Raw genomic sequence first — 13015 nt, forward strand, 5'->3', positions numbered from 1 at the left:
CTAGATACCAGTTATGGTTTTTTTAAAATTGATTTTAATGAGGGACGGTGAAGGACTAGAGGTTTGAGGTGATATAGACAAGTTAGACGTTTCCAGGCATTGGCTGTTGTTTTTTTATTTTATTTTATTTTGGGAGGGAGGTGTGTGGGATGTTCCCAGGAAAGTGATGACATAAGACAGTTAAGAAGGTAACTTAAAGCTTATTACTGAATGAAACCGTTCTTAATTATAACTTCTGTGAGTAAACAAGGAATAAGATTTTTTTTCATTGTCTGGGAAGTACTGAAATTTTCTTGAAACTACTGTTATTAGCCTCCTTCTTTAATTATGAAAGCAAAAAAAATATCCAGGCATTTCTCTCTCATACTCTGTTACTTGTCACTTATCTTACCCATTCAAATATTTTAGAATTTTAGACTAGTTTCATAAAATGCTGCTCCATTCACAGAATGAAAGAAGAGCTGTTGGATAGTGAGTGTATTGTAGACAACTTTTTTATTTATCTTCCTGGAATAATTTAAAATCACAAATCTTAAATCTTATTCTGAGGGCTTAAGGGGAGATGGGTTACCCCAAAAATGTTAGACATTGGGCCTGTACTAATACCCAAAACTATCAAACCGTTAGAACTGGCATTTTAAAAGGATTGAATCTACTGTAAAAATTTGTGATTTACATGTCTTTCCTCTGTTATGTAGAAACTTAAAACTGCAACCAACCTAGTTAATTCAATTACTTTTTTACCTTCTTTTTGAGTTATATGGAATTATTGTTAATGTAACAACAGTTGTACCATATTGTGATACTCTCATTTTCAGTGCACTTTTTATTTTTCCTAATGAAAGTAGTGATCTACTGCATAATAGTAGATAGATAATTATAGAAAAGCTATTAATGTAACGTAACAAACTTTGGATCCAGCATGTTTCTGAAGTGGCTGGTTACATTCTAATTTCTGTGTTGTGTTCTAGCTTATAGATCAGTTAAAACCTGGCGGAAGATTGATATTACCAGTTGGTCCTGCAGGGGGAAACCAGATGCTCGAACAATATGACAAACTAGAAGATGGCAGTGTCAAAATGAAGCCTCTGATGGGAGTGATATATGTGCCTTTAACAGATAAAGAGAAGCAGTGGTCCAGGTGGAAGTGATTTTGTTCCACTTCTTCCACACACATGCAAGGTGAAAGGGTGTGAATTTTAAGCAGATAGACTGCAAGGCCTGCCTTTGCTGCTGTTGTTGCTTTCTGCTCCTCCATACTGTGAAAAGTGACTGTCTGCATTACTACATCACCAAAAGGAGGTTGTGCTAAATTTGACTTAATTTAAAAGCAGAAGAAAAATATTGCATGGGTTGCACTTTGTCTCTTTTAGTCTTTGGTGTGTTGAAGTTTATTTGTTGTTTGGAACATAATATTTTCTAAATTTAAACTTCCCTTCTAATGAACTTTTTATAACTAGCTTGCCCAGTAATTAGGGTAAAAGTGTAAAATACTACTTAAGAATAAATATTTTGTCCTCTAAGTTAGTGGTAATTGGGTGTTCTTTTTTTATTTTTCTGAAATGTCACAAATGAAGAAAAATCTTTGTAAAATCTCTTGTGGGGAAATACAGACAATCTTGCGAGCACTTTTTCCTCAGCCCCTGAAGTAGCGGAAAGTGGAGAAGGTAATCCCTTCTTCCCTGAAGTGTAAATGTAGTTGAGTAGTGTTTAGAAACTTTTCTCAGATGTTATAAAACGTCTATCATCTTTCTCTGATGGGGGCATATTTGTGTTTGCCAGCACAGCAAACTCTAAAGGCCTTTCTAGAGGTAGTAACCTTCCAGTTTGCTGAATTGAATGGCCAGCAACATAGACATAACACAGCTGTCAGCTTAAACCATGCTAGGCATTAGTATGCCAATGAACAAAGCAGCAGTCCTGTTTCGCTTCCTGGCAGAAAATGCTTGTGGACGTATTATTTGTGCTAATGAAATGCATAGATGTGTATTGAGTTTTGAGAACAATTCTTGAGCTTTATAACTCCTAAATTCAGATTTTTGGCTTTTTTCCCTTGATATTCTGGAGTATAGCTTGTGATTTGGATACATGAATACCTAGAGTTGAAGCTATCAAAATGTCCATAAAAAGTACAAATAAAGCAGTTTGCATTACTGCTGCTTACTGAAACCTCATTTCAGTGTTTCTTGGATTATTGTATAGCCACCATGTACAGATTACTCTTAGAACAACTTTAATGAGTTACTGCCTAGCTCAAAGCTTTTGAAGCATTCTCATTATTCGGATGGCTTGTATTTGCTATGCAAATTAATACTTTGTCAGTGAATACTGTCAGTATTCCCTCAGTGGGGTACTCAGCTGTTTCCTGCCTCTTGTGAGGCTTTGGAAGTCTTGCTTTGTGGTCATTTTCCTCCTTTGGCAAATGTGGCAGATTTTATTCAGGTTTGCAGTCCATGCTCTGCTTAGTCTAGAAAACAGAAGTATTCTTCTTAAGCCTTCCTTTTTCCAGAGAGGTTTTATGGGTTGTTCTGCATTTCCATCTCATGTGATTATAGTAGCTTTTTTTTTGTAGCAGCCATTTGTGTTCAATAAATATTATATATAAGAAGGATTTCCAGAATGACAGTGGTTATCCTTTGCTGACAGCGAAGATGGTGAAGTGTTTTAAGGACTAGAATTCTACGGTCTTTGTATCTCTTCTGTGCGGTTTTGTGCTCTGTTTTCTCTGCTAGCTCAGGAAGAAGTAATAGATTGTCTTTGGGCCTTCTCTGGTCATGAGCATTGTGGGGTTCTTTTCCCCAGATTCTAACCAGGTTTTGTTCTTTTCTGAAATGCTTCTTGATTTATTTTTTTTTTTTTAAGTATTAAGAATGTACATTGGTGTTACTAGAAGAGGTAAATGGTTAGCCTGAAGGGTTACCTTGATCACTACGGTGGCATAGAGGCTGTTTCTTGCTACATATGTTTAAATTTGGTTCAGACTTGGAAATCTCTAGTAAAGGAAGTCTCAGAAGTCCAGAAGTTTTTTTTTCTTAAATTGTCCTTTTCCTGATCTGAAGAAAATTCCTGCTCCCTTGTTAAGGATAGCTGCCAGTGTACTGCTGACCTGATGAGGTCACATCTGTCTTTTGTTGTTTTTCCTTATCAGTGAGTCCAAAGTTTATGGTCAGCCAGCTGCTGCTAAGGAAACTCCTAATTATAAATCAGCATTTGTTATTTGTGCTAGCCTCAAAGATGAAAGAGGTGTTTTTTCTGCAGTACTTAGCTTTCAATTTATCTTTCCTACATTGTTGAAGACCTGTGAGCAGAGATCAGTTGAGACTCCTCTGAAAGAGCATCTTTTAAGTCTTTCTGTGATAAAGAGCTCTCGTGTGTGAGAGACTCTGGTTCTTGTAAATCTAAAATTCATTGAACAATCATCTTGTTAGAGTAGCCTAAGAATCCTGTGTGTTTAGCTTGTCATTCTCTTAGTTTACATTGTTTCATTCCTAATTAGCGATAGCATTTAGCACAGTAATAGTAATTCTGTTCCTAATGCAAGTAACTGTCGTCACATTAAAAATTGGTGTCCCATCACAAAGTACAATCAGTAGGCCAGCAGCATGTTCCTAGGCTAGCAGACCTTCCAGTTGGCAAGAAAGAAGCCACTTGAGTTTTTGCTTAGCTATTCACATGTCAGAGAAATCAGTACGGTTCCTTGCTAAGGCTGCAAGATGCTTTTCACAGAGCAGCACAACAGTGACTTGATCTCTGGGTGGTGTTTGAGGTCAAACTTAGCTTCAGCTGGTTTGCATCATTCTTCACTATGTAAAACCGGAACTTCTAGCAGAAGAAAATCTGGACTAGCTGGAAGGAAAAGGCTCCTTAGATTTCAATAAATCTGATTTTGTGAGTATTACTGGATTTCTTTAAATTTACTCCATAATTTTCTAGTTTGGCTTCAGTTACACACAGTAGTGTTTGTTTTAAACTCCAAATACTAGTTGGGAATCTTCTCATATGTGACCCCATGGGACATTTGGAAGTAGACTATACACAGGAATTTGGTCTCCAGTACAAAATGAAATGCATTAGTGTGCCAGAGATCCAGCAGTAGGTGTCCATTTATGTGATTATGCTGGTAAGGATGTTTATCCTTTCACATGAAGCTTCTCAATTATTAATTGGGTTTTTTCCTTCCTGGTAAGTAGGGAGGAGAGAGAGAGGACCTCTTGTGCCACACCAGTTGAGAGCACAGTTTATTAGCTATCTTATTGGCACTTGTGTAAATTATGTTCTTTCTGGTTTTACTTCTCTCTGAGAGTTCACTTACTGCTTATATGGAGAGACAATATGTAAAGAATCATAGAATCGTTTAGGTTGGACAAAATCTTTAAGGTTGAGTTCAGCCATTAGCACAGAAATCCTAAATCTACCAACCATGTCCCTAAGTGCCACATCTATATCTCTTTTAAATACCTTGACGGATGGTGGCTCAACCACTTCCCTGGGCAGCCTGTTCCAATGCTTGACCAGCCTTTCAGTGAAGAAATTTTTCCTAATACCAAGTCTAAACCTCCCCTAGTGCAACTTGAGGATGTTTTTTCTTGTCCTATCACCTGTTACTCAGGAGAAGAGACGGACACGCACCTCACTACAACCTCCTGTCAGGTAGTCATAGAGAGCAATAACGTCCCCCCTGAGCCTCCTTTCCTCCAGACTTAAACACCCTCAGCTGCTCCCCATCAGACTTGTGCTCCAGACCCTTCCCCAGCTCCGTTGCTCTTCCTTGGGTGTGCTCCTGCCTGTCAGTGTCTTTTTAGTCATGAGGGGCCCAAAACCAAACACAGGGTTCAAGTTGCAGCCTCACCGGTGCTGAGTACAGGGGAACGATCACTTCCCCAGTTCTGGCCACGCTATTTCTGATATGAAGACCAGTAAGAGAATAACGGTATAAGGAATGCTTAGCAATGAGTCTCTGTTGCTATCTTGGATTTTATTTCCAAACTGGCAGCAGTTTTAAAAAGTTAAACTATTTAAACTTAAAATATTGCATTAGGAGAAATTAGTTACAGATGTCAAGCTAAATTCATATTTGCTGATAAAATACAAAATCATAATGACAGTATAATATCTTTCAGCAAAAACTGCAGTGACTAGACTGGGGCTGTTACTGTATCCTACATATCTGTACATAGTATGTGATTAAGCACCCTTTTGGAAAAAATTTATTAAAAAATATTTTAATATATTTCTGCTTAGAAACTGTTATTCAATATTTCAAATGCCCTGACAAGCTACCTGTCTAATTTCAATTGAAATTAGCAGGATTTGTTTGCCCAGAATTCCTTAGGTTATGCAGAGTTAGGATTATGATTAAAATTTTTATTTTACTTTGGCAAAAAGAATCTCTGCACAAATTTTTTTAGGGAAAGATTTAAGTATTTTGCAAAAATGCATGTGACGTAACTGGTATAATTGGTTGCAGAAAAAATACCTTTTCTTTGTTATTTCAACCTACTCTCTCAAACTGATGATCCTAGCAAGTAACAAATACTTTGTAACATCATCTTTCCAGATTAAAATGCTACAAGTCTAAGTATTGTGTTTAGTTACCTTCAAAGTTACAAATGAGAATTGGCTGCTGAAACGCTAGTAGATACTGAAATTCAGTGTGTAGCCTAATATGAATTAGAAATATAGTATCAGTAATGACAGCATATTTTTCATAGATAAATGATGTATCAAAAAGGGAAAATCAAATGCTGCCTAATGACAAGAAAATTGAAGTGGATCAAAAAGTTAAAAGTTTCAGATAAAAAAAATTATAGATGTTTGTTCAAATATTTAATTTGAATGCCTTCTACCAAAGAGATGGAGACAGATTGCAAGACTTCATGACCTATCTGTACTGCAAACTTTTGTTATTTCTTACTGTTGATAAGATTTGTGAACATTTTTAAATTTTTTTTCATAATGAACTCTGACATTTACCTGAAATGCTACCTATTAGACTTTTCTGAGAATGTTTCCTAGTTTGTTGCATACTCCCAATGGGAAGCATGGAATATTCCTGTATATGTTTTCCCTACTAGTAAGCCAAAATTTTTTTGAACTTTCTTAAATTTATTTTTAGAATAGTAATTTTGAGGCTTCTGAAACTTGCTTTAACTTGAGCTTACAAAGTTGCTCTGATGCCTCAATTGACAATATTAGATGAGTGATTCTCCCGTTAGCCCTCCTCAAGCCCTTGGAATTCTATGGTGGTGACTTAAAACCTAAATATATATATTGCTTACTAAGCAGGAACTAGTAAGCAGATTAGAAGGTGCGCCTGTAAGAAGGTGGAGGGAAACTACATGAGTTGTGTAAGAATCACAGCAAATAATCATGGCCAGAAAAAGGGAGAAAAGTAATTAATTCATAATCTTTCCTATGGTTCTAGAGGACAACAGGATATTTTTTGCAGTTAGCTTTTGCATCTCCTTTTAAGCTTTGTAGCAGGATAGATTTCTTACTGCTGGGAGGATAGGCAAGTGTCCTGGCTTTTACCAGGAGTTGAAACCTCGTAGATTTCATAGCTTGGCAGCTTCTGATCCATACAACTGAAGTTCAGATCAACTGATGCTGTTTTACAATATGTATTTAAGTCTGCAAGCTGTTCACGTTGGGTGGAAAGCTGGGAAGTGTTACCTACCTGATGATCTAATTTTTTCTGTAACTTTCTATTATATATAATCAAATAGTGCACATATAAACTCAGCTTCTCGTAACGGTAGAAAACAAATGCTGCATAATTTTAACACATATCATGGATTGTTTTGGGCTGGATGCTGTTGTTAGGTTGAGTAGTGAAGGACAAGTGAAAAATCTCTTGAGGGGAGCAGATTTCCTTAATACAGTGATTGTTCTAATAAACAGAATATGAAAATCTTTATTTTGAAAGTGACATTTAGGATATACTTAACTTACAGGAACATTATTATGCCATCAGGAATAGCTTAAAGCAATGCAACACATCAACAATGAAAACATTGGCATGTTAGTGTCACTTATTTCAATTCCAAGTACAAATACAATTTTGTAAAACAACCCCCACCCCCTTCAAATACATTAAGTGCATTAGCACCATTGTGCGAAAACCTTGTCAGCACCTGTGGCTGGGTAAAATGACGATGTTTAATAGTTTTGGAGTAACTAGGGATTTTTTTAGGCTTGCAATTTCTTGAGGATCTACGTTGGGTTTAGAGGAATAAGAATTATTTGTCCCGTTGACAGGCTAGGTTTTTAAAAGCTGTGAGAGTATATGGTAGGAATGAGGATGAAAATCACATCAGCAATTAGGCATATGAGACTAAACCAGCAGTAGCAGTAGTCATTGCTTACATATGCTTTTTGAAGTTGTAAATATTAACTGATGATGCAGCTTCTGGAAGCATTAAGGTTGAATGAAGTGCTTGTGCCAGTGAATTTAGGACTGCATTTTAAACTGGGTATCAGATGTTCATTTACTTTTATATGTTCAAAGTGAGCAAATACCCATTCTGTGAAATAGGCAAATATGAAGAACTTCCAAACCTTTGGGTATAAACAGGTTTTTCTTTACCCCTGCCAAGATGTGTTCTTCCCCTTTCTGTTTTTTTCTGCTTTCTGTAATTACTGCAATACTCTGAAGCTGTACGATTAGTACGTAGTACCTCAGCATTATTACAAGGCAGTGCAAAGTGCAAATAATGCAAATATTTCACTGACAAATCACAAGTTTTGGATCCCAGCTGCATTAGATAGAAAACTAGTCATTTAAGCACTACTTGCAACAGCCTTTTCAATTGCTTTTAAAATGTTTTGCCTGCTGTCATTCCATGCTATATGATTCCTGAAGGATATAATGTTGTTGTAACTTGGAAGCTTTTGCTTGTGTGCATGTAGCACAATATTTTTTGTGGGTTAGTTTGCATGATAGCTGGAAATACTATTGTGTATTGAGCCAGCAATCACATTAGTGACATTTTTCTTCATTCAGACAGTTTGCTTTATCTGATGAGGGTGATGCACCTGCTAAAAGAAAATTGCAGCAAACTCATTGTGTGTTTATAGATAGCTTGTGCTTTTTGGGGCTGGGGGGGGATCAGGGAAGCAAATGCTTCTGTTTGAATTTTCCAACATTCATAATGGCACAGTGCACAGCTTTCAGATTTGATGGACATTTTGCATTAAAGTTAATGCTCCAATAATATTTAAACAAATCACTAATATATGATAATTTCACTGTTGGAATATGGGTTCTGTGGGTTTCCTGCTTCAATGTGTTTTAAATGTCCTGCAGGAACAAAAGTCTGCATTTCCTAGATTCCTCATAGCAATTTAGAGAGGCTTCCTGATGCATCCTTTCTCCTACCTGAATCACCTTTTAACACACCCTACCCTGCCTCCATGCCTTCCATAAGCTCATCCTGATTTAGCAACAGTTCCTTCAGGAGCTAATTGAGCTCCTCTATGAAATAAATAAAATACACGATACAAAAACATATGATGTTGATGTGAGATTGTGTTCCTAGCTTTCTTGAGAGGTTGCAGCGGAAGCTAAACTTGCGTTTTTGGCAGCTACAGAGAATGGTTTTTGCCAATACTCTGTCTAGTAAGTTGGCTCTGTTTCTTGCCAGGATGTAGCCAACGGAATTTGGATGACAGGTAGCTGTGTAACTAGCTGTGTGGTGTGAGGGATGTTCGTTAAAGCGAATGATCCATTAAATGTAAAATAGAGGGACCCATATTTCACAGTATGTCACATGATGGTACAAGATGATATGGGATTGCTGTTGCCTTTCCTTTGTTAGTTGTTTTTGTTTTCTTAAATGCTTGAAGAGACTTCAGAAGTTTTGCTGATATGCATGAACACTTAAATGTAATCTGATGCAATATCAAAACTTTTCAAATACGACTTGCAAGGGGAGGAGAAATATAACTGTGTGTGTTTTCTTTCTACAGGGATGAATTGTAAAAGCTACATCATCTTGACCCAACATAGTGTTACAGTGGACTGCTCATCTCCAGTTCTAAAAGCTTTTTGAAAACCAACAGCATTGCAGCTTGTTTTGGACTTCGTTATACTGTTGTTATCAGCATGGAAAAGCGTGGTGTTTGTTTTATTTTTTTAGATGCTCAAGGCAAATCTGATAAAGAAATGGTGGAAAGTTTTATGTGGGCACTGTTTTATTTAACATGCCTTTATCTCACTCTCATCTGTTCGAAGTGAATTTCTGCAAAACTGCAGATAAAGACCTGTAGCTTGTGAACTCTAATTTTGATGGGAGTACTTGAACACTCACTTCTCTCAGCTCCTGTGTCCCTTGGTAAAACTGCTTCTGTGCACCTTATGACACTACGTAGGTAATACCAGGTTTTCTGTGTTCTGATGTCTGCTAGATGCTACTAAAAGGAGATGAACTTCCTTTTTAAGCTTTTGACATGGTGTCATAGACTAGCATGTAGTAGATACAATCAGCTGCTTTATTACCTTAAAACCAGGCATTTGTATATATTAAACTTCAAGACATCAGAGGTGGGTGGCTGCTCTTATCAGACATTGCTGTTCGAATTGGACATAACAGACGTGGTTTCCCTTCTAAAATTAATTAATGGAGTCTTGAAATTCTGTTTTGGTTTATAGCTCACTACTGATGTGATACACAAGGATTTAACTCCATAAATATGATGTAAGCTGTGTCCCAATCACTGAATGGTTTATGCAATGCTGCTTTGCCAAATAAAGTTAAAAGCAAACGGGGGGGTTGTGTGCTTGTGTGGAAGATTAGGATCAGTATGTAGTAGACTACTGAGATATGGATTGCTAGGTTCTTTATTAAAAAACAAAAAAACCAAAACCAAAACAAAACAGTTTGGTTCTAAAAGAAAGTTGCTTTTGGCAAAGCCATTTGCTGCATTAATGTTCTCATTTTAACTGTGGGCACCCAGGAAAAATTCTGGCTTTTTAGAAAGTGAATTCTTAATTGCAACATGAGGAAAACATGATACATGCAGAAGGAATAATGAATCCTGGACTCCTAGGTACAGCTAGAGATGCAGTTGTTCAGTTTTCATATAGAATAGTTGGCAGGCTGTAAACCCTGTTTTTTTTTCTGCCTCAGGTTTTCTGTTTTGGTACTGTAAAATGTCAACAGCAAACTGCGACGCAGTACAGTAAGGTGGGCTGCTCTCGGAAAGGGGGGGAAATGTGTCTTGAGTCATCTCACTCAGATTTGAGCAACCAGGAATTAAACAGCATGTTATCATTATTTTCTTTTTTTATGGTAGAAAGGATTCTAGAATAAAATTTGCATAAAACCAACCCATAGTGATCACTGCAAAAAAGGTATTTGACTTTTTACAGTGGAACAATAATTTTCTGATAAGATTAATCCCTGAAAGCTGAAGTTTAGTATTCAAAGGCCCCTGAATATGGAAGAGAAACATTTTAAATAACTTTTCTTTTGAAGGTCAGCCTCATCCTATTCCTATGTAAAAGATATGTATCACTTTATTTAGATATTTGGAAGTTAATGTACCACCTCCTGATCTGACTGCAGCCTGGGAGCACATACACAAGATTAATCTTATAAAGGAATTAATATAGCATGTATTCTAGAAAATACAATTCAGAAAAACCCACTTGCATCTGACAAATTTGTACTAACCCACAATCAACTGTGAATCTAGTCCTTGGTGTTGAAGTGAAATATCTTAAACGATGCATGCTGATGTTTCAACCTTTTGGTCACTGTGTCATTCAATTTGAGTTCAGCTTTTTTTACATCTTCTCACTAATCTAAACAGTTAAATGAAAGGTATGAGCTCAACTGTATCCAAATTCTTGTCTCTGGACAGTGTAATAAGCTAGCCTAACTTGGAAGAGGTGACAAAGCTGAGACCCGGCGACAACTTTTTTGGGGAGAACCACTTCAGGAGGTGTTATGACTTCAGGGACCAAGGCTGCTGGGATTAGTGCACCCATTCCACTGAGTGGGTTGGTGATAGTCAAGGTACTTGGCCAGAAAGGAGTATCCAGGAGTAGCATTTAGGAATTGGAAAATGAAAACCCCTCTGTGATGGAGCAATGGTTCTGAAGTAAAAACTTGGAGAAGAGGACAAGTTGAAAGGCAGAAGATTTGAAGAGCTTGAATAAATGCTGTGTGAACTGTCTGAATTGCTACTTTGCCAAATAAAACAAATTGAGAGGAAGCTGTATCTAGGTGTCTGTCTAGTTTTGTCATTGGTTTTCGGTGTTTGGTTTTTTTAACCTTCACAGTACTCCACATGTAGAAAAAGCACATATGAAAATACTGTTTTACTAAACAACTGCGTGTCGGTTTTCAGTTAATGTATTGCAGCAGTTAGCAACCCTGGTAATACCGTACGGATTATAACTGGAGTTTTACTTGGCTGTTTGGAATTCTAGTTCACATCTCAGTGTTTTGGGGAACAGTCTGTGCATGCAGTGCACGAATTCTGCCTGCTCTCTGTGGTTGAATCCAGCTAACTAGGGGTGCGTGATCTGCCACTTGCAAGGATTAAAGTTTACCTGAGTGATGTTTTACTGGATTGGTAGGATCACCTCCAAGCCAGAACAACTTGGGAGAACAGATTGACTGAAGAGAGAGTTACTCGTCTGGTGCTTTCCAGGGGTCAGACAGTAGAAGGCTTCCAGGGTTTGAGCAGAGGAGCCAGGAGCCCATACCTCTATCTTGAAAACCCACAAACAGTTGTTGGCGCTCCACAGAGCAGTTCGGTGTGCTGTATGGGCGCCTTCTGTTCACGTAGCAGGATTTACTCGTTTGTTTACTATTTCTATTTAAACTGGCCAGCTAACTTGAGGGCACAGGGACCATTACATGATTGTTATTTTTAATTTTGGAGGGAAACTAGCATGCAGAGGGGGGGCACTAACACTGCTTATTGAGGCCACCTGGATGGTTCCTGGAATGTTTTGTAGTCGGTGAGTTTGAAACGGGTATTAATGCTTGGGCTGGGGGGGCTTTATGTGGTAAGCTCTGGAGCATCCAGCTGGCAGCAGTTCTCTCTGCGTGTGCAGTGTTTTTGTGACAGGGTGACAGGCTCCAGGGTTTTTGAGTGTGGATGGACGGTGGAATTAACAGTCAGCACAAAGAGGTAAACTAAAAGGCCCAGAGGGAGACTGAACTAATACTGTTGTTCTGCCGGGAAGAAGGGTGATAACCTGTACTTGCAACAGCTGCCACTTCTTCCTTTTACTTGTTAATTTGCCCTAGGGCATGCTGCATTTGATTTAAGTGCTGTTTGGAGAGGATATGATTGCAATTCCTTCTTGATTTTGACATGATGTGAAGAATGAGTGATGCAAACTAAGCTAGTGATTTATATCTCTGGTTCCATTTAGCTGGTTTTGGGCATACTATAATGCTGTTAGATCCATAATGACCTTTGTGGAACCCTTGTTCTTTGCTCAAACGATGTGGGAGAGGTATTCTGCTGAAGTGAATGAGGGGCTGTCCTGGCTCAGAAGAATGACAGATGATGATGTCACACAAGCACATTGTGCAGAACACGGCAAAACCCACCAAACAAAACAAAAAAATACCCACCAAAAGGCAGCATGTGTGCAGGGAGATACAGCAGAGGAGGTCTGAAACTGTTCTGCATTTCAGAATGCCCAGACTTTACACATCAGGAAATGTAAATTAGAGTTTCAATGTGGTGGTATAGAACAGATTCAAGCATTTCTGACTGAAGTAACTATTGGTTGAAAAATATAAAAGTTATTTCTACACATTTATTTCTCCTCTAAATATTCCCTGTTCACAGCATGTTACCCCTCTGGTCAAGCTGATTGTTTCACGGGCTCTTTTCTTTTGGACTAATTACTACACGTTTATTGCCTCTGCCTGGTCTTTACATCCATCAGTGTGCTCTGAATCTTTTCTAGCTTTTTCCTTTGCTTTTACCCTTAGCTTTTGCCGTTAGAAATAAAAAAAATCCCAATTCCCGATGCTTATGAAAACAG

The 13015-nt window shown here is 37.8% G+C and overlaps 1 protein-coding gene across 3 annotated transcripts in view; it reads left to right on the forward strand.

Annotated features, from left to right (window-relative positions):
- The window catches only part of PCMT1 (protein-L-isoaspartate (D-aspartate) O-methyltransferase), a 36959-nt gene extending 25736 nt beyond the window's left edge, over positions 1 to 11223 (forward strand). Inside the window, exons 7-8 of one of the 3 annotated variants that reach the window (XR_013928509.1) lie at positions 972 to 1667; positions 8968 to 11223. Coding sequence is in view for 2 of the 3 variants with exons in the window: in XM_080389658.1 (XP_080245784.1) it covers positions 972 to 1141; positions 8968 to 8980 (183 nt within the window). In the remaining variant the exon portion in view is untranslated. The remainder of the gene's footprint in view (positions 1 to 971; positions 1668 to 8967) is intronic. The other 2 variants (XM_080389658.1, XM_080389659.1) reach the window with 2 other exon arrangements.
- The last annotated feature ends 1792 nt before the right edge of the window (positions 11224 to 13015 follow it).

The sequence above is a fragment of the Falco punctatus genome (assembly GCF_963210335.1).
Source record: "Falco punctatus genome assembly, chromosome: 5".
Lineage (NCBI taxonomy): Eukaryota > Metazoa > Chordata > Aves > Falconiformes > Falconidae > Falco > Falco punctatus.